A 23010-nucleotide genomic window follows, 5' to 3' on the forward strand; every position below is an offset into this window, starting at 1 on the left:
TCTAAAAAACTTAATAAATAAGCCTAGAACCTCCTAAAAAAATCCCTCTAAAATGGTCAAACAATGCAACTCCAATTATGAAAAAAATTCTCTTACAACTCTAATATATAAAGACCTTAATAAAACTTTTCTTATTAACATCAAAATCAATTTTTTTGTTATTGAAATGTGGCCAACCAACAACGTCTTCTTCCACTAGTTGTAATCAAGTGATTTTTTTTTTCTCTTTTCTCAAATTCAATGACTAAAATATAAATAAAATAAATTCATGAACTAGAATGTATAAATTTCAAAATAAAAGGATCAATAATGAATTTGAACAAAATATTAAAATTGAAAGGCATTGACACCATTTTTATATATAAAACAAGTGGGGGGTTGTCATGAGTTTAATTTTGGTCCCTTAATTTTTTTTACTTTTTGTAAATAACAAAACTAAATTATTTTTTACAAAATTAAGAATTAACTCAATATCAAGATATTTTTTAAAATTACAATAATCCAAAATAAAACAACACGAACCAGATCATCGAGTCTAATCACTAATTAATGCAATGTAGAAGGGTTTAATTGAAAAAAAAAACAGCTTGATAGTTGGACTGGAAGAAAACAATATTACCATAAAAGAAGAATATTTTCTCATTGATTAAAAGGATATCATTTTTACCTCATATTTCAATTTTGATCATTTTATATTTAATTTTTTATAAAAAATTCTATAAAAATCAAGAATCAAGTCGAGGTATTTTTTAAGACAGTGAAAACTTGAAGGAAATGAGCATGAAAAAAATCATCAAACTTAGTCATTAATTAACACAACATGAAGTAGTGATGAAATTAAAAAATATATATATCAATAATTAAAGTAAGTAAACCAAGTAAAAAAAAAAAAAAAAAACACACATTAAGAATCCACATTAATTCCTCTCAAATGCCATAATGAAAGGTTTATGGCTTTTAGTGTTTTTTTTTTTCTATTTAATTTTAATCATCCTTAAGTTTTGAAGTAAGCTTTTCAGATTTCTGCATCTAATTAAAATCACACCATAAATGTTTGCTTCTCCATGAAACCGGAAAGGAAAATACAACATTCTGTCTCTCACCATCCATTCAAATTGCATTGCGTCTCTCTCTCTCTCTTCCAGCCTTTCAACCCACGAGGGCCATGACATAGACGTGCAAGTGCACGTGGCAACAGCACCATTGAGCCCTATTTTCATTATAAATTGCATTTGAGGTCGCGTTCATACTCGGTTGTTATGTATACATGAGTGTTCCGATCCGGTTCAAATTTTTCTTAATATATATAAAAAAATTACTCAAGCCATGATAACATTTCTATAAGAACAACAGAATTGATTCAAATAAATTAAATAAATTTGATTAATTTAATAATATGATTATTGAAAAAAAAAAAACAGAACTACAATTACCAATCAAAAAAATAAATGCTTGTTAATATTATAAAAAAATATCCTATAAATATTTTTAACAGTTTTCAATGATTTTATTTAATAACAAAAAAAAATTAAATGAAAATGGGGTAACCTAAAAAATTATTAAAGTCAAATTACCAACAAATCCAATCTTGAAGGAAGAGTTAAAAAAAAACAAAAAAACTAACTCTAGTCAATATACCAAACTTGATTTAAAAAAGGTGAGATAACCTCTTGTAAAAGAAATTGAATCAAATAATGGAGGTCAATTTTTAGATCAACAAAATAATGAAAGGAAAAAGTGAAAAAAATTAATAAAAAAAATTCAAGTCAATCCCGGTTAGCTAGACTAACTTGTAACTTGAGATATAAGATCAGGATAACCCATAAAAAAATAAAAATGGAAAAACTCATGAAGCTACTAGCCCAATAATATAATTTTATAGGATAAAATTGAAAAACAAACAATTGAAAAACAAAACTAAAAACAGATCGAAGTCAAGGCAAGCTTATTTTTTAAACTGATGAACCTGGTCATAAAACCAGGTTACCCCATGGAAAGCAAACCCAAAAAAATCAGGAAACAAAGTTCTCATACATCCAAAAAAAAAAACAAAACAAAAAAAAAAAATAAATAGCAATAAAGAGAATGAAGATAAAATTAGAAAATAAAATAAATCAAGAACAAGTATTAAAACACAAAAAAAGAAAAGTAACAATCAAACGAGAACCAAATCTACTATTAATATTAAATGAAATAATAGAATGAGGGATGAAATTAAAAATTAAAATAAATCAAGAAAATGATTTAAAAAAAAAAGATAGTCAAAAAAAATGGAAACCAAGTTTAATAGATGAAAAATTTGAAAATAGATGAGATTGAAAAAATATTCTAATTTTATAAATCATTTAAAATAAAACAAATGGTAATCAATAGAAAAACAACAAAATTAAAAAGAAAATAAAATTGAAGGGCTAGTTTGAAAAATTGGATGATTTGGTGTGGAATTGAAGGGGGGGAAGGGAAAAAAAAAAGGTGGTATGTTAACCACACATGTTGCCTAGGCATGAAAGGGACGCCGAGCACTTTTCAACGCCGCCCCTGAAAACTAGTGTTTAGCTAATGAGCAATGCCACACGTGCTGCCAAAGCTCGTAGGCTCAATTACATACGTTAACCACTTTTTTAATAATATTTATATTTATTAAATTACCAAATCACCCTTCAATCCATGTGATAATAAGGAAAAATAATAATGAAAAAGACCAAAAAAGCCCTTATCAATAAGTTTAGTATTTTTGCTTTTAAAGATAATTTAGTCATTTAACTATTTTGAAAAAAATTAAAAAGATCAAGAAGCTCCTTGATGCAAGGCTTTTTTAAAAGGTAATTATATCTTTTTATTATGCTAAAAAAGTGAAAAGAACAATTTAACCTTGGTCAATGCGATAATGTCCAATGAACCGTATATCATGGAGGGCAAAAACATCATTACATTATACTAATTCACGGTTCAATAAGTCTTGATACACAATATTTTACTAATATATATACACATGCATAATTTATGATGTGAAAGTAAATGTAAGTCCAACAATGTTAGGATCCTCTAACAAATATATATAGCATACTTGGAAATGCAAAAATATAAAACAAATTATCTAGAAAAAAAAAAAAACAAAGCTTGAAATTTGAAGAAATCTTCCATAAAATTGTATTAAGGTAAATACAAGACTTATGGATTTGGATATATGTAATACAAAGATGGAGAAAATAAGGGTTTTTCCTTAGAGATATTGGTTTTCACTGCTTAAGAGTTGTCTAGAGAAAATAGCTTGCCTTGAATAGAGAGATAGTCGCCTATTTATAGAGGGAAATGATAGAAAATTTGAAATTTTACAAAGTCTTGTAATTATTAGGCTTTTAATATGTTGTCTAATGTAGTTGTTTGCCTTGTCTCCCACCATTGTATAATTTTTGTTGTATTTGCCAGTGGAGGAGAACTTGTCTTATTGTGCCAACAAAACTTTTTGGCCTGAGAGTATGAAAGGCCAGGAGAAGATGAGCCCAGATGGACCTACTATAAAGGACTGAGAAGATAGGCTTGATAAAAAGAGAACAAAATTAAAAATGAGCCATGAATAGTTTTGGCTTGAGCCACTTTTTTTTTTACACAAACATATGTACATAAGCATAAGTCCCTAGGGTTATTGTATAGGAGAGAGAATTCCAAAACAATCATCTTTATTTTTCATCTTTTAAACTGATTATGGATTTTAAAGATGAAGATAAAATAAAGTCATTTGATTTCAAGTAACTTTGTAAGAGCTACTTTATGATTTCAAAATATTCTTGTTTGGATTTTGTTGTAGTGAGTAGGGTTGAAGCATGAGATTTTTGGGCTAAGAACTTAGATTAAGGGTTTAAGTCCTTAATCTCAGCCTTTTGAATTCCTGTTAACCATTATAAGACTACAAGTTTAGAACTCTTAAATTTTGTTGGAAAAAGGTCTCACCATTTGACTTTGAATCTTTTGACGAGAATAGGGGATCTATGCTGAGTGTTGTAATCAAGATATCATGATTAGACCCAAGGAACAAATAATTTTGAATAGAAAATGAGAAATGATGGAAATATTTTTTTTCTTTCTATGGCTTTGTAATTTTGTGTGAAGAATGTGGAACTATTTTTACCATAGGATGAGGTTGAAAAATATCATATGAAGAACCAAAATTGTCCAACCATTGGCGAAACCAGTTTGATAATTTTAAAGTGTTTATGCAGTTGTTGAAGTAGAATAGCCAAGAATGACTATCCTTAAAGTTTTGGAGAAGAAAAGTATTAAACCATGCCTATTGGTAATTCCAATAGGTATAGGAGCGGTAAAGGTTAAGTAATGTGGCTTGGAAACTGATTGAAAAGGAATTTCTTTGTGAAGAGTTTAATTCCAATTAAAATTGTGAAGGATTTTTTGGATAATACATATAAAATATGTGGGTTTAGGGTGTAACATTCTCATTTCTAGGATTAAATAACATAATTATACTACCGAATTTATGGGCAATTTTTTTCCCATTATTTAAGGTTTACCGAAATTTCAGCAGAGTCTCCCCTTTACTAGGAAGGCTCAAGCTATCGTGTACCATCTTGTACACATTTTATGCTCACATCTCAATCATATCGCAATCACAACAAGTCTAACTCAACAATATATTCAAGAACATAAATATGACATTTTATCTACTCAATTTCTTTCACATTTAACATACATAATTTAACAAATAAGAGAAGCATACAAACATTTGAATTCCAAATACAAAATTACAAGGATGACATTATTTCGTTCCAAGTTACATGGTAACTAAAGAACAAAATACCTAGGTAATTCTTACATTCCTAATTCATGCAAAAGAAAAACTAAAGGACCTAAATAATACTCCTGACGTGAGTGAGAAGGAAATGTAATATATAATTTTTAGAATAAATAAAATAAGAATATAATAAAATAAAAAAGGAAAATTTACACAATACGTGCATATATATTTAATCATATACTAATCCATACACAACAATGGCTCTTTGAATTATTAATTTGTCTTCTATAATTATGTCCTTATTTATTCTTTCGGGTATCACCCATCATTTTTCATTTCATAAATATCCTAAATTTCATTAGGAGCACATCATCGTCCCATTTCTTCCCAATCCGAAAAGATCATTGTCGATACTAATGAATCATATTAGTATCTTTAGTTGTTCATTCCGGGATCGACTAATCAAGTTCGTGGGAATGTCGACACCAATGTAACCCATTGATGTCGTTAATTATTTCTGAACCAAAATAGTTAATTAGTGTTTCATATTAGTTTGGGATATCATCGGGTATGCCGATGTCAAGAATTCTTGACATCATTAGCTTTCACCTTAGGAAAGCTAATCAAGTTCCATGAGTTTATAGATACCGACATCAATCATCAATATCATTCACTATTCTTAACCCAAATAGTTAATCAAGTCCAATATTTCTCCTCCTCCGTATTGGTCATGCCGATGTTAGCCAACATGGCTAACATCATAGCCTCCTGTATTTGAGATCGACTAATCAAATTCAAGGGATGATTATCCAATTATCCATGAAAACTCATTATTTTTGTTCATTCTCTATGAATGAACTCATAAATCAAATCTGGTTTTTTGGTTCTCATTCATGTCATTTCATCTTTTCTCTTTTTTGTCTCATTTATAGGCACAACATTTTTAATCTAAATAGATAACTAGAATCGTATTAACTAAGAAAGATATAAGTGTAGATTACCTACTTGCTATAAAAGCTCGACTTGCGTTCCCTTATTGTTTTTGTATTCCTCCCGCGATTCCTCTTGAATCCACAAGTACCCATCATTATTCTATTCTCAATCACATTTCATAACATAGTAATATAAATGGTGAAAACATTTGATTCTCTAGTTCCATTATTTTTCCATTTACCTTCCCATTATTATCCTTTAGGATTTCGGTTCATTAACAGTCATAAAAAACACAACTAATTCAATTTCAAATGTGGTTTATTTCTTTTTGGAAGTCAGGATATGATGTTACACAATTTACAAAGGGAGGGAAAATGAATTATATTCTTAACATGGCTAAATTTCATTATTTTGTCAATTTGGCTGAATCTGCCGGCAGGAGTGGCAGCTCGACCTCCCCTCAGATTGTTACCTATATATGGAGATTTAGAGCTCCAAATTAAGCAAGGTTGGACTCGTTGGAAAGCTAATATCTCATACTACAACTTCTATGAAGGGAGATACTCTAAATTATGCCTCTATCTATATCAATTATTGGGCGCAAGTTAATTAACATGACAACCCAGATTTTTCTCGGTTTGGGTGTTTAGTTTGGCAAACAAACCATCATTTTTCATGCGTTTCTTTTCCTTTCTGCATCCATTATTACTCACAGAATTTAATCCTTTTCTCACATTAACATTCACACATAAGCACGTAGTTCATTTACAGATTTAGCTTCACAAGAATATATGTAACAAGATTGTTCGTATGTTTTCAAGTATCAACATATCATAATTTTATGAAATTCAACATTGTCTCTCAATATGCATGCTTAATTAGGATCAAAATATTTATCCTCCCTCTTTATTCATATTTGGTTAAAGGTATGCAGACCTTCCCCTAGTTTCTTTGTCCTTTAATTGGATCAAGAATATCACTTAGTCTTTCTCTACCTCTCTCCCACACTTATCCTCACCTTAACTTACCCAAACATTTTCTCAAGAACTTAACCTAGGGCTGTTGTTTTCTTATATGCAACTTACACAAAATGTTTGAAATTTCTCTAAGAAGGTCTTAGATTTGTCCTAGTTATGTTTTCTACTCCTTGGAACCCGTTCTCCCTCAAATGTTTTGGTTCTTCTTCTTCTGTTCCCTTGCTGCTGCCAGCTCCTTATTAGCTTTCTTCTTCTCTTATCTTGTCTTTTGATGTCTAAATCTTCCCTTAGCTTCTTAGTTTCCTCTTATATGGTGGATGGATTGCATGTGGTTCTCCTTGTTTTTTTCTTGAGAGAAAATGAAGAGGTAGTGAGTGACTTTTCTTCTCCCTTCTTCTTTATTTTCTACTATTAGCTTGTCCTTCAAGGGCTTAGCGCTCTCTCTCTCTCTCTCTCTCTCTCTCTATTCTTTATTCTTTTGTTTCTATCCCTTATTTATTCATGCCTTTTTTAGTCTGGTCCTCCCTTTTTTTGTTTCTTAAGAGGATTTTTGGTGTATAGTATATAGAACCATAAGTAATTCTGAAGAATTTGAAATGGAATCTACCCAAGTTTGTACCTGAAAAGAATGATTTGTTTCTTGTTCTTTGGTAATCATATCAATTCATGATTTGATTGGTTTTGTAGAATAAATTCCTAAATAAAAGAGTTTTGAAGGATGTAGGTGTTTTAGAGATTCTAGTTTTTGTTGTGGGGCTTTGCCCTTGTCTTTAGATTTTGATGGCATCAAAATCTATTTTGAAGAAATTCTCTGATTGGAAAATTAGGTATAAAATTGGTATCTTAACACGATTAAAGAGTTGATGTCTTCTCTCAAGTGCATGAGTGTCAAAGTAATAAATAACCCAGCAATACCAGGATTGAACCACAATGGGGTTTACTATATAAATTATAAATATTAATAAAAACAAAAACAAAAACAACAACAACAACATCAACAACAACGATGATGATGATGGTGATGGTGAGTTAAAAAGGACTTTGAGATGTAAGATTAATGTGAAAATTAAACAATGATAAAAACAGTTGTCAAGGTTAGATGGTTCACTAATAGTATTATAAATAAGTAAAGTATAAACTCTTTATAAATTATCAACATGATCATATTAATCATCTTATTTATGTAACACCATACTTATAAATTTTATCAGGTATTCATGCTAACTTATGTTGACAACAAATCAAGTTCCTCTCATAACAATGATGTCGACCGAAGACTATGAAAGATCAAGCATTTGATGTACCAAGTGTTATACAACACAAATCTAGATTAATTATTTAACAAGCAAGGTATGAAAGATTGATAAAATAAAAAGATAAGATATGTTAATATCAAATTTTTTTGAATATAAGCATTTAAGTCCATATTGAGTTTATATTATACTTATTTTAACACCATTAGTGAAACCTTTTCACCTTGACATGATAAACTTAGCTAAACTTTATGAAAAAGAAGAAGAAGAAGAATATAAATAAACAAGATAAAAACATAATTATATAAGTATAGTAAAGGAAATAAAAAGCATAAACAAGAGATTAAGAAATATATAACATGGAATAAAACTTTAACATTACAAAATACAAAGAAAGAGAGCAAGAGCAAGATTTTGATCTAAGAACCAAGATGCCTAAATGAATGGCAAATGTCTCCTTTTATAGGCTAAAATTCAGAACAATTCATTTGGTAATTGATTATTGATGTAGTGGTCAGCTATCGATTTAGTGGACTTGGTGGACAGCAACACTCAAGCATTTGGGCTAAGTTGTGCTTCTTGTAGACGTGGTGGATAACCCTCAAGCTTTTGGCTGGATGAAATGTCATTGCTAACATCAGAATTTGAGCAGGTGGTCTTCATGAAAGTTTTTGGAAATTGTCTTATCTTTCCACCTATGTAATTTGATGTCATTTTTGCTTTTAGAACTCCAACTATGGGTAACATTCTGAGAAGTGTTTGGGCTGGATTGCTGGACAGATTCTGACTTCTCTTTTATGGCCAAGCTTTGAATTTGAAAACGACAGATTTGGACCTTTCACTCTTCATGAACATTGTAGGCCTATTTCTTAGGTTTCTAGCCATATATATAAAAAATTAAAATCCAAGATGTACAGCTCCAAATATGATCCAATGACTGAATAGTGTTTCCAATTTGAATTGAATCAGCATCTCTTTTCTAAGCTTAGCCTTTTCACTTTCAATAGTGTTAATCACATCAATCAATCCTTTGAATTGTGAAATATGTCTACATTTAAAATGAGCATTTACTATAAATTAAAGCTATATTATATTATCAGACTTGTTATTATAAAATATGCTCTAGTTAAGGAGTTATTGATACTTCAAGTGCAAAATGATGATATAAAACCTTGATAAAAATGCACTTTTAAGTACTAATCATATCTCATTTTATAAATTCTATATCAAAATCAAGAATACTAAGTATAGCTTGCCATTAGGCAAAAATCTATTTTTATGCAATGTTTTGAACATATTTTTATAAAACCTCTTTATCTGATTTACAATCAATACGCAAAAGAAACTTTTAGTTTAGTAAATCACTTTGAAATTTTTTAATGCACATGACAATCGAAAGAATTTTTTTTATGGTTGAATAATTTTTTTGACAATCATTCCAATATGTAGATGTAAATTGAAGAATATGCAAGGATACTACCATAACCTAACTCTAAAGCATTTGTTTCAACTATTTTGGGAGCTAAAGGACTATTATGTATAAGTAGGGGGGTTTTGTACCTTTTTTTTAATTATTTTTTTTAACAATTTTAGAATGTTCATCAGACCATGTTGCATGATTTTTTTCTTAACCTATTATGTGATGATTTTGCTTAATGGATAATGTTTGGATAGAAATTTAAGACAAAGTTAAAACTCTCTAAAAATCTTTAAAGCTAGTTTTTGTCAAGAAATTTACTAGCAAAGGTGAGGCATCTCTCTATAGTTCTAATTATGCCTTGAAAAATATAGTGACCAAAAAAAAAATACGAGTTTAAAAAAGAGAAATCATAGTTTTTTAAACAACTAATCCATTTTTCTTTGCAAGATAGAAGAACGTTTGTAAATGTTTAAAATGTTGTTCTAAACAGTTTGAAAAAAATAAGATCATCAATGTAAATTATGCAAAATCTTGAATATGGATTAAAAATATCATTCATGATTCTTTGAAATTATGAGAGAGCATTTTTCAATCCAAATGACATTACATACCATTAGTATTGGCCAAAAAGAACTATAAATGCAGTTTTATAATGATCTCTTTGATGAACTATAAATGTAGTTTCATATCAAATTTAAAAATATAAATGCAAAATGTATTTTTTACAATAAATCTTTCATGTTTGGAATTAGATACCTAATCCATTTCAAAGATTTATTCAAAAAATTTGTAATTTATGATGAGTCATGATGTGCCTCTTTCTATTTCAAAATTTTTATTGACATAAAAAGTTGCACATGATATGTCTGGCTTTTATAGGTATTTATTTTTCATTAAAACTATTATCATATGGAAGATCAACCACATGTTGTTTTCTTTTTCAAAAAGCATTTGGTAAATTAGAACAAAATTTTTATTCTATTTTTGTTTGGAAATCTAAATTTTTTTTTTTTGTAAAACAAGGTTTTGTAATTGTTGTTCTATTTTTTATATATAAAAAAAAAAAACATCTTAGTCGAGATGCATAAGCAGTGGCAGAGCCACAATAGGGATTAAGGGGACAATTGCCCCCTTAGTCTTTATATATATAATAACTTAACAAGTTTAATTTTTTTTATTAATTACTAATTGATCCAAGCTTTTTTTTTTTAATTATTGTTCCTCCCTCTCTCTTTTTTTTTATAAAATTTTTCTTCAAATCCTAAACTATTAATTAGTTAAGTAAGTTTATGTTTTAGGTGAGTTTCTTTCATTTTTTCTATTTATTCCATTGTCTAATTTTAGTTTTATTCCTTAATAATTAGTTATTAAAAATGTTAGAGTTTATTATAATTTATAGATTTGTTAAATTAATATGTACATGAATAAATATTATATGCATATGAATATGAATTGAAATGAGTTTTGATAAATTAATATGTATTTTGTTATGAATTTCACATGAAAAATGATGGTGATCAACTTACTAGTAATTAAAAATGATGTACTCACCAACTCAAAAAATTTGAGACACAATAAAAAAAATTTAAAAAAATATATTAATATTTATATTTAACCCGCTTGTATAAAACAACAAGTCAACAAAGAATTGTTGCCAATAATTTCACTAGTCCCTGAAAGATTTAGAAATAGATAAATGAAAGTTTAATTGTATATATTTAGAAAGAATATCTTTAATAAAAATAAGAATAAAGTCATTATCAAACAGTTTTAAAATATAAAAACTCGAAAAAATAATTATAATATATGTTTTTTTTATTTTAAAAATATTCTTAAATTAATTTTACTTGACATGAGTTAGTACATGTATTTCAAATTAATTTCTCTATATATAACACATGTATATATAGTATATAATATCAAGTATTTGTTAGTAATTTGTCCCCTCATTTAAAATTTTCTGGCTCCGCCACTGTGCATAAGCTGAGTGTTCTTTCAGAAATCAAAGTGTTTATTTGATGAGTATAAATAGAACATGCTTTGATTAAATTAAGATTTATAATTTTTAGTTTTTCTAGGAATGGAAAAACAAGTACTTTGTAAACATCATTTTGAAACTATTATTTCTTTGATAGAATCTAAATATGCACTTATATCAAATAAAATGATAGTATTTATATGAAAAATCATTGAAAGACTCTTTTTGATATAATCAAGAATTCTTGTCTCTGGTAAGGACATTGATTTGTCTTGAAATGTGGTCAAAAGAGTCTTTTGAATCAAAACTAGATGTTTGCTAACTCATTAGTTTATAGGGGTTCTTTAGAAGTGTTTAAAAGGGTTGTTTCAGTTTCAGAGGCTTCAATTAAAAAAGATTGGATATGATAAATAACTTCTTCTTCTAATTAAAGTTCATGGAATTTGGTATTTACACTGTAAAATCTGAAAATATGACCTCTTTGGCTATAATTGTAACAAGTAATGGATTTGAGGTAAAATCTAGGCTTGGATTTGGAATTTCTTATGGGTTTTTTTATTAAAGACTTTGTAATAAGGTTTGGATTGTTTGTGAAGTGATTTAGAATGTTTTAAGTAAGGTTTGGTACTGGTACCACCACAAGTTGGTTTTTTAATGGATAACTCAAACTGATGACAAAAACTTCTTAACTCTTGTCTGGTTCGTTTCATTTTCCACTTAAGGTGTTTTTAGAGTTTAAGATTTTGACATATTTTGAGACCTTTCTTTTAGGCAAAACTAAAAAGTTCTCTATATATTAGTTGGTTATAGGGGATAGTTTTGTTGCCAGAGATATCTTTAATTTTGTTTTCAACTCTCTCTCTCTCTTAAAAGGTTAGGTAATCTAACAAGAATTTTCTTTTCTTTTTAGAAAGGTTGATTAGAGTCTTCTTAAAGCATAACATGAGTGAGAAAGGTGTTTTGTACCATTTCAAGTCACTAAGTTTTTACACCTAATGTTTGAAAGAAGTTTGACATTTTTATCCTTTAGAAAGGATGGATCTTCTATGAAATGTAGAGAAATAGTTAGTATCAAGGTTGATACTGCATCTTAGATAATGCTACTAGATGGGTTAAGGATTGATGTTTGGTCTTCATAGATTTGAATGGATTATAGAATTTTTTTATTGTTGAGTATTAGTGAGATGATAATCCTACCATCCTTTTAATTGACTAGAAAATCCTATAATTAAAAGTTCAATTCCGGCTTTGTATGAGGTTTCAATCTAGGTTTTGTAAGCATTGCCAATCATGGTCATTTAAGTGTTTTGGGATGTTGTATTCTATCATTCTATCTATTTTCTATTCATAAATAGAAAAGGAATTGAACTTATGTTGGTTAATAATGCCTTGCTCATTTTAGATTCCTATGTCTGGTGGTGCAACATGAGTTATTCTAGGTGTGAGATTTCTCTAACCAAGTTTGTTTATTTTAGGAATTTCTTCTCGAAAGGCTTCTTCTTTAGTAGAACTTTAGTTTTTATCATGTTCAATTGTGTTTATATGGCTTATGGAGATCTGAGGGTGGTTACTAATTTGGGATGTGTCAGGAGCAATTAAGATGGAAGAAGAAGCTTCAAAGTGATTGAAATGGTCTTTGATAGTTTTAAGAAATCTTTTCTGTTATTTTGAATTTGAATTCGACTAGCTTTAGTGACTTGGTATGATTTCAAAACTTAGTTTTTTAGCTTTTTTAAAAGGTTTTGTAGTTTCAACAAGAAAAAATAAAGACTTCTTGATATGTTTTTTTTATTATAGTTAGTTGTTTTTTTATAATGTTAAGGTTTGTGTTGGTGAAGTTGTTTTGTTGTTTAATGTGTTTGGTATTGGTGGTGTGGAGCAGCTTTGTAAGGAACAACTTCAATTGTTTGGTTTTTAAGAGGGATTTTGAGGTTTCTCAAAAGATAATGTTCAAATTCAATGGGAGAACCATTTACTAGTTTCCATATAAGCGTTTTGTTCTTTGTTGTAATATAACATACATCTTTTATAAAGGGTATGCAATATGATTTTTAAAAGTATAATATAATTCAAACCAATAAAAAAAAACATAATTTGTATTTTATGTAATATAACAAAATTATAATAACTTTTTTTGTATTTCTTGTCTTTGTTTTAGAAAAATTTTAAAAAGACAAAATCACTTTTCAGAGTTATGGTTACTATAAAAATCATCAACAAAATATTTTTTTTATTGATGATAAATTCTTTTCAAAAAAGCATTTAGTTTATTTTGGATATTCTATATTATAGCAGAGAAAGCTTGAAAGGTTGGTATCAATCATTTTCTAGTTTGTATATAAAAGTTTGGTATATTTATAGTACAATTTGCATTTTAGAAACTGGTACTAAAAATATCATATGTTGATTTTCTAGATGGGTTTGTATAGTAAGGTATATTTATGATAAAAAGGATCTTAAAGATTCTTCCTAAATTAAGAGTACTGAATAAAGAGAATTCATCTGAGAATCTAGAACTGGTTGAATGTCTGTGGAATGTTAGTTTAACCTTGCCATCATTGTATTAGGTTATTTGTTTAAGTCAGACATTTGGTTGTAAGGGTAGTTGAGGTTCATGTTAGGTTGCTCATTCAAGGATCTAGTCTTTTGGTAAGGTTATATCTTTTCATTGGATGACTCTAAGTACAACTGTGTTTGATTTTGAAATGTTTGTTTGTAAAAGTAAGGTTTCACTTTTCTGGGATTGAAATTTATGTTTGATGGCAAAGACAGAGAACATAGCTTTGTAATGAATTTTAAAGATCAAAGCTACTAGAATTGATCCTTCAATCATATTGTAATTATGAGTTTTTATTTGTAGGATTATACTTTGTAGTATATTTTTTGTTTTTTAGAGAGATTGTAAGATTTAGGCAGCAGTCAATTAAGACATAACCATTATATAAACTAGATAATATAGAGCTTAATAATGAATTTTGAAAATTGTGGAATATGACATCTCTAAAGATTGCAAAGATAGAAATGTTTAGACTTTTTTTGATATTGGGCTTTATTCCTGCTTATACAAGACCAACATCGATATATTTATAGTTTTTGGCTTTATATTTTTGTAAGAATTTTTGGAAAAAAAGTTGATGGTTTCAAAAAGTTTTGTAAATTATATACATATTTCTTCAGTTTTAATAATAAAATCAGTTTTGAAAGGATTGAATGAAAAAGTTTGATAAATTTAATTTTTTTGGACTTTTAATATTTTTCAATTATCAATATATTTTTTTAAAATCATCAATGATAATTTTTTTACTATTAATAATTTTTTTGTTCCAAAAAAAATGTGGAGAAGACTAAAAAAAAAGAGTAATTCTAAAAAAATATATAGTCCATAAAAAATTACTTAGAAAAAAATAGCTTCAAATTATGAGTTTGTTGCCCTACTTCACTTTTATTTGGAACTTAAACCATTAATTAGGATTGACTTAAGGTTTTAATTTTTTTAATTGAAAAAAAATATATGAATTGATGGATTTTGTTTTTCATTTTTATATTGAAGAATAATTAATGCCATATCAACTGCAATTCGCACCTTTTCGCCCCTATATAAACACTAAAAACCACGGTTTCCAAGTCCAAAAACTTGTTACTCCGCAAGCACTCCGGCGCCACCAATAATATAATATTATCGGTAGTTAATTATCATACTCGAAAGAGATCGATGGCGGTCACCGGGGATAATTTACTGACACCAGAAGATTCAAATCAAATCCATGGAGACATCTTGGAGTCAATATTCAATCACGTCCCTCTCGTAGATCTCGTCCCTGCCACTTACGTGTCCAAATCCTGGAAACTTGCAGTTTCCACTTCTCTGCAGGGAGGTGGTGGTGGTCGTCGTCGTTGCCCCAACAGAATCAAACCATGGCTCCTAATCTACACCCAGAACACGAGGTTTCCTCACTCAACAACAGCACACGCTTACGACCCACGTTCACACGTTTGGATCGAAATCCATGAGCCATCTATCAAGTTCATCTCAGCCCTCCGATCATCTCACTCCACTCTCCTCTACATGCTTTCACCTTCCAGCTTTTCTTTGTCTTATGACCCTCTCCACCTAACCTGGCACCACATCAAGGCCCCACACATATGGAGAATCGACCCCATTGTGGCCATGGTTGGCAAACGTGTCATCATCGCCGGTGGAACCTGCGACTTCGAGGACGACCCTTTAGCAGTCGAAATGTATGACCTGGAGACTTGCAAGTGGGAAATGTGCGAGTCCATGCCTACGATACTCAGGGAATCAGCTTCCTCCACCTGGCTCTCCATTGCAGTGAACTCCAACAAAAACAAGATGTATGTTGTGGAGAAAAGCACGGGGGTGGCTTACTCCTTCGATCCCAGCATCAAGGCATGGCAAGGACCCTACCGTCTGCGCCCTCAGACAACAAGTACTATTTCCCACTGCTTCATTGGATTTGCCAAACATGATCGTCTGATTTTTGTTGGTATAATTGGAGATGATATCAAAAGCATAAAACTGTGGGAGGTGGATGGGGAGTCATTAGAGGTTTTCAGAGAGATTGGAGAGATGCCAAAGCAGCTGGTAGAGAGAATGAAGGTTGTTAGCAGTGAAGATGATGCTGAGATTATGACATGCTTTGGTATTCCGACGCCATCCTCTATAGGTGTGAGTTTGATGGATGATCTTGTATACATATACATAAGCAGTGTTGGAGGGGCTATCATCATGTGTGAGATTAGCGGAGATGCCAGTGGCGCGTGTAGCTGGACTAGCGTGAAGAATATGTCAGGGATTGATGTTGACAGATGTAAGGTAACCCAGGGAACAGTGTTGGGCTGTTCAATGGTGGGTTTGGATGATCTGGATAAGGCTCTACGTGAGAGCAGAAAATTTCAGGTGAAGGAGACGGGGTGATTCTTGACGAGAGTAACGGATTCGATCTGGATAAGATGTAGGGTCATTGATTTGTCATTTCCATTTTTTTTATGGTGTAGTGTTTCTTTAATATACTCTTCTTTTTTTATTTATTAAATGTCTTTTATCTAATTTAGTGTGTAATATTTTTAAATTGAAAATTAATGTAATTAAATTTATTTATTTTTTATTTTATTCATGTGAATTGTTTAAATCAGCTTGTGCACATTTCAACTAATTTTTACAAGTCTTAAAGTTAACGACTAAATAAATCTTTAATGGCCATCAATATTAGCAATCACATTACTTAAACCTGAGAACTATAAAAACCAAACATATTGGTTCTAAACTTTTACCCTTCAATTTGTTTTGCTTTTGGTGGTGGAGAAATTTAATAGGTTGTTCAATAGTATTATTACGAACATTATATATCATAGATTATAATAATAGATAGTGCTATTGGATAATTAAATTAATTTACAAGCCTTGTAAAGTTGAAGCAGTTGGTGAGCGGTTTTATGTGGGTTGGCAAATACAGGAAGTGGTTTGTTAGGTTCCTAGAATCAAGTCGAAGAAGTTTACCCGACAATATCCCTAACGACGGGTCTAATTATATTTTAGAAATCTAAAATCAAGCAATGATCCATCCACCAACTATATTTTGACTTTTTTCTAATTAGAGTATGAATTAAAATCACAATAAAAAACGCAATTAAAAGAACTGGCAACTCTTTCTCTTGTTTTTTTTTGTTCGGTATTGTGGTTAGTCAAGCTAAGAATAGATTAAGGATATGTTTAAAATATTTTACATGGAATGAATTTTAGAATATTTGATGAGTAGAATGCACTTTTATACCCTAAATTATGATTTTCTGAAACTAGGAACTCTTCAAATGTCTTGCTGAAACTAAGAACTCTTCAAATGTCTTGCAAGTCAATGATTTTTTTTTTTTGGTAATGATGTAAACTTTAAGTCGTTGTATTTTAATTTTAATAATACAATATTCCCGATACAGGGGTGTGTGTAGTAGCATACCGGTGTGTGTGTATTGCTAAAAGAGATTCAATTATTTTCTTATATTTTTTTTTTCAAGATATGTTGTTAAAAATACTGAATATGGATGTGATGTGCAAATCAAGTTGTACAATCTCACGTTCTCATGTTTTTCAAAAAAAAATTTACTCGGATATCCGAGTCAGTTTATACATACCTCAATTATTTTCACAAACTTTAAAATTAATAACCATGTAAGCCTTCAGTAACCATCATATTAACAATCACATGGCTCAAACTTAGAATCACAAAAAAAAAAAAAAAAAAAAATCTTTTTGTTACAAACTTTTACCACTAGATGACCTATTAGATGGTTATCTCATTATTTTATGTTGTTAAACTTACATTGTGTATCAAGTCCATGGGATTGATATCATGGTCAAGGAATTTTATTTTTATTTTTATTTTTATTTTTACTTGTACTTTCTAATCTTATATTTTTCTAAGAGTGATATCTTTTTTTATAAAAGAAACATTCACACATCAATTCATATTAAATCTTTTTCTCTGAGCTATATGGATCGAATACATAAAATCGGCTGTATATATGGCCTGCAACCCTACCATTTAAACTAAAACCATCATGATGCTACCAACATTTTCACACATCAATTCATATTAAATCTTTTTCTTTGAGCTATATGGATCGCATACATAAAATCGGCCGTATATATGGCCTGGAACCCTACCATTTAAATTAAAACCATCATGATGCTCCCAACATTTTCCGACGTGTCCATGTCCCACCCACCATAAATCCAGGCCCGTTCTGAAGAAAAATGTCCAAGCCAAGCAGTGGTCCATGGTAGCCACATCCATTGGTGATGGGTCCTTTTGAAGGAGACATCATTAATTTCAATAACGATTTTGCCCTTTCTGTTAACTGTTCAAAATTTCAGGTGTGTTCGGTTTTGTATTTTGAAAACGTTGTTGAAAAAATTTAAAATATTTTATGATTTTTTTATTTTAAATTAATATTTTTTATATTTTATATTATTTTGATGTGTTGATATTAAAAATAATTTTTAAAAAATAAAAAAAAATTATTTTAATGTGTTTTAAAATGAAAAACACTTTAAAAAACAACCACTACCATACCATCACACACACTTTTCATCGTGCTTTCAAACTGGTGACCAAAGACAAGTAAAAAAAAAAATATTAAATTAAAAAAATTAAAAGAAAAACTTAACTAAAAAATCAAATTATAAAAAAATAATTAAAACAATTTAAAAAATCAGTTTGGTTCAATATTAAAACCAAATAAATCAAGTCAAATTAGAATTGAGACTAGTAAAAAAAACTGATTAAATTAAAAAAAAACTTAACCGAAAAAACCAAATTATAAAAAAAATTAATTAAAAACAATTAAAAAAATCAGTTTAGCTCAATATCAAAACCAAAAAAATAAAGTCAAATCAAATTAAAAAAATTACTAAAATTTATTTTCTTCCCACTCTAATTAGATTAAACTAGATTAAAATTGATTGATTTAAATTTATTTTTATTTTATTTATGTTTGAATTTTAAAATAAATCAACTTGATTTGATTATTTTTTAATTCAAAACCAAATCAAATTAAAAATATTCACACGTGGCATTCGAATTTTAGTCGAACTAATTTGTCAATTAATTACATTAAATCCCTTGACTGCTATAGAGACGAGGACTTTAAAATTTCATCACTCCTTTTGATAGATCCTAGCGATAATAATGATAATAATAAAGAATCCTTTGAACAAAAGACTTCGTCAACTTCTATGCATGTCCCGATGCACAGGTGTTTTAACAAAAACGATTTCAAAATATTTTATTACAGTTTAATTTTTTATTCTTATCCTTTTAATAATTTAAACTAGCTAAGATGGTATTATGCAGCCTCCTCCGTATATATAAAAAAATCAAAATAAAAAAAAAAACTCAAAAACTCTTTATAACTATATATTTTTATTATTATTCACAATGAAATGATGAAAAAAAATCATAAGCCTTATGTTAGAAATATTTTGGATTTTTTACACAGCCACTAGTTACACCTGATTTCATGATAAATGGTATTATAGTGTTTTTGTTTTTTAAGAACAGTAAAAGGTCAACTTTGCCCTTGCAATCAAGAAGAAATTGATCAACTTTACCCTTGTAATAATGAAGAAATTAACCATAGACTCAAGGCTTTCTGATACTTTCAAATAAGTTTTATGGTCAATCTCATAAATATATAGAGGGTAATTTGTTTTCTTGTTTTAAAATAATAATTTAATTAATAAAATTGTTAACACGTGAGAAGCGCCGTATCCTTTGAATAGTATGTGCAGCATCTTCCAATGACCAAATAATTTCTTCAACAGTGTCATTGGATGAACCACCATGTTCTCTTCCACCAACTATGATGCATGTCATCGGTGTGATGGTTTGTAATTGATTGGCTTTCCCATTCCATTTTTTTTCCCCCTCCTCATCATAAAAAACAAAAAAGCAAGTTTTTTTTTTTGTCTGCTATTTCCAATTTTAGTTCTTATTCTTTTGATTTTTAATTTTTTTACCCTTATATAGAATTATTATTTATTTTCAGTTTAATCCTTCAATTCCAATTTGGCATATTATATTTTTTCCAATTTGATCCTTATTGTTTAGATTTTTTTTTTTTTTCTTTGGCCTTTTCGTGAAGAAATTTTTATTTTCAATTTAGTTCTTAATTCTAATTTGTTATATATATGATATTTTTTTTTCAATTTGGTCAGTCTTCTTTTAATTTTTTATTTTCTCCTTGGTCTTTTTGTCAAGGTTTTGTTGGTTTTCAATTTCATCCTTTAATCAAAGTATATAATGTTTTTTTTTCTAATTTGGTCCTTATATTTTATGTTTTTTTTTTCTATTGCTATTTTTTTTTCAACTTAAACTTCTAATAAAAATAATTGTTCTTGCTTACTAATTTATTTTTTGTTTTGATTTTCATACTCATTCTTTTAATTTCTATTTTTTATTTTAAATCCTTTCATGCAATTGAGTTTTTTTTGTTGATTTCATCCTTCAATATTTGATTTATTAAGGGTTGGACTTCTTAATTTTTTCATGTATGGTTCTTTTGATGAAATGAATCGTGTCATGAATTTTAAAAGTTATCTATTGCATAGCTTTTAAACATGATTTGGAGATCGATCCAGGACAAGTCTCAAGTTAAGAGTTAAATGGTTGAAACGGGTAAAGTTAGTTGACCAAAGTCAACCTATTTTTGTTTTATAAACATATAAGAATCACAATGTTTTGAAGAAGAAGAAAGAGGTTAAAGTGTTTTGAGTATGTTTTTCCAAGGATGATAAGGTTGCAAGTCGATCTTATTTTTTTACTAGGTCAATCCTCCTCTATTTTTGTTGGAATCCAGCCCGACCCAGGCCCTATATCACTTGGGTCATAAATCAAACTATCGATTTGGGTCGGGTTTTAAATAAGTAATTTTGTCGAGTTATCTTAATCTTGTTACCATGGCTATCTAGAAAATAGTTTGTTAAAATGTGAATTATTCAAGTTGTTATAATTTTTATTTAAAAACCTAAAATATTATGTAACTCTATATTATATTGTCCAAAAATAAATCTTTAAATTTTAAATACATAAAGGAAAATGTGCAAGGTTAATAACTGACAAGGATAGCATGGATTCATTTTTCAAATGATATAGTATTTTTCACGTTTATTTTTTCTTTTGTTCATAAAACTATGCTTTTTTGTAATTATGTTCATGAAAATTAGTTTACTACATCTAAGAAATTATTTGAAAGATACTTCCATTAAAGGTCATTGCAAATAAAAAAAAAAGAATATATTTAGATATTTAAATCGTCTTCGTGTGTTTTTATTCAATAATTTTAAAATTTTACTATTTGGATGTTTAGTTATTTATTTTAATGATTTACTTTAATTTTGATGCTACCATAGCATCGACACATCAATTTTTTATTTTATTAAGTTCTTTTTATTTTAAATGAAAAATCAGAGTTTTGATAAAAATATATGAACTATATTCTTTATTTAAATCTCAAATCTCAAAGAAACATTTGAAAATATTTACAATTCAATTAAAATGAAACTCATAGAGTTATAATTATAATATATTTTTGCATGAATTATGTGGATGATTCGCTTTCCTGACATTTGTTTTTAATATTTTATTATGCACAAGTATCTAATTTTTAATTTGTGTTACAATGAGATGGATAATTATCTAGTTGTGTCATGTGCGGTGTGGTGAAATGTTAAGAAGTCATTATCTAGTCATTCAATTTAGGGTATTAGAAGATTTAGCTGGAGTGTTTTTATATGAAATGTTAGGATAGAAAACTAGATGTGACTAGAAATATATTATTACTGCTAGTGCATATTACATGAAGTAAGATGTATTATGTGATTTGAATGTAGATTAAAGATGTTGATGAATTCCTAGCCAGTGGTCCATATATAACTTAGAACAAAGATTTATACTTATATATTGTGCCTTGATTATAGGTGAAAGTGTTTTCAATAACTTATATATTGTGATGAAAAATACTCTCATTTAAAATTGATGAATATCCAAAATAATTTTATGAATTTCTAGTTAACTCCTGCTACCTAAATATTAGTCTATTGATAGATTCAATATATATATACTAGAATATTAATCATTACTTTTCAGCAATTTAAATTTTTAAAGTTATTAAAATATTAGTCAAATACTTAAAAAAAACCTAGTTAGGATATGCATATCAAAAACCTAGTTAGATAAAACATGTTCAATACACAACTGATTTTGAACACATCATTCAATACTTTTTTTTGGTGCTTGAAAAAAAACTTTTCTCCTCCCCACGCCATTGCACTGGCTAATAGGCTAGTTATTTTACGAAGCCTTCATCGATAGTTGGGTCATCGGAAGTCAATACATGCAAACTAGGAGCTGTTACCTTGTGGGCTTTATGGGCTTCCTTTCTTGGGTTCAGGATAATTTTGCTGCCCTTCTTCCTTCCTTTTTTGTACCCTTATGTATTTTGTTTATATATTTAGAAACAGATGGGTTGATTTTTTTTTATCAAATAATAATAATAATAATAATAATAATAATAATAATAATGATAATAAAACTAACATTTTTTTTAAAGCAAAAGCAAAAAAAAAAATCTCTATTTGGTTTTTAAAAAATGCATCGAAAATAATACTAAACAATTCCTTAACTTTCAACTATAAATAAATCACTAGGAGATGTCGAAAGGATAACCTTAAAAAATGTGGCTAACCTAATCATATCCTTGGATTGGGTAGGAGAATAGCATTTGAAAGAAAAAAAAAAGATCCGCGTAAGCGAATGAGAGAAGCAAAAGCATAGGTGGGGTGGTGGTCTACCATGGCAATTATGACCTGGAAACGGACCCACAAAACCAAAAAGGTTTTTTCTACTATTTGTTTGGTCCACCTAAACCAGTAAACCTACAACCACCAATTGTGAATAGCCTGCTGGATACTTTGAATCATGTTTGTTAAACCGCCCGAACTCATGGATTCATTTAAAAAAAAAAAAAAAAATCTAGAATTGACAGCTTTCCGAGTTTTCAATTAAGTTAAATATTGATTTTATCAAATTCATTTTATCAATTAAATTTCTAATAATTTGAATGATCAATTTAAATTGGATCAAAATTAAGTGGTAAAAGTATTGGACTTAAAATATATGTTTTTT

The 23010-nt window shown here is 28.7% G+C and overlaps 1 protein-coding gene across 1 annotated transcript; it reads left to right on the plus strand.

Annotated features, from left to right (window-relative positions):
• Positions 1 to 14928: 14928 nt before the first annotated feature.
• LOC118045452 (F-box/kelch-repeat protein At1g23390) lies at positions 14929 to 16437 on the plus strand. Its single transcript, XM_035054096.2, has one exon. The coding sequence runs from the start codon at positions 15024 to 15026 to the stop codon at positions 16245 to 16247; it is 1224 nt and encodes a 407-aa protein (XP_034909987.1). The 5' UTR covers positions 14929 to 15023; the 3' UTR covers positions 16248 to 16437.
• Positions 16438 to 23010: the final 6573 nt, after the last annotated feature.

This window comes from Populus alba, chromosome 10 (genome assembly GCF_005239225.2).
Source record: "Populus alba chromosome 10, ASM523922v2, whole genome shotgun sequence".
Lineage (NCBI taxonomy): Eukaryota > Viridiplantae > Streptophyta > Magnoliopsida > Malpighiales > Salicaceae > Populus > Populus alba.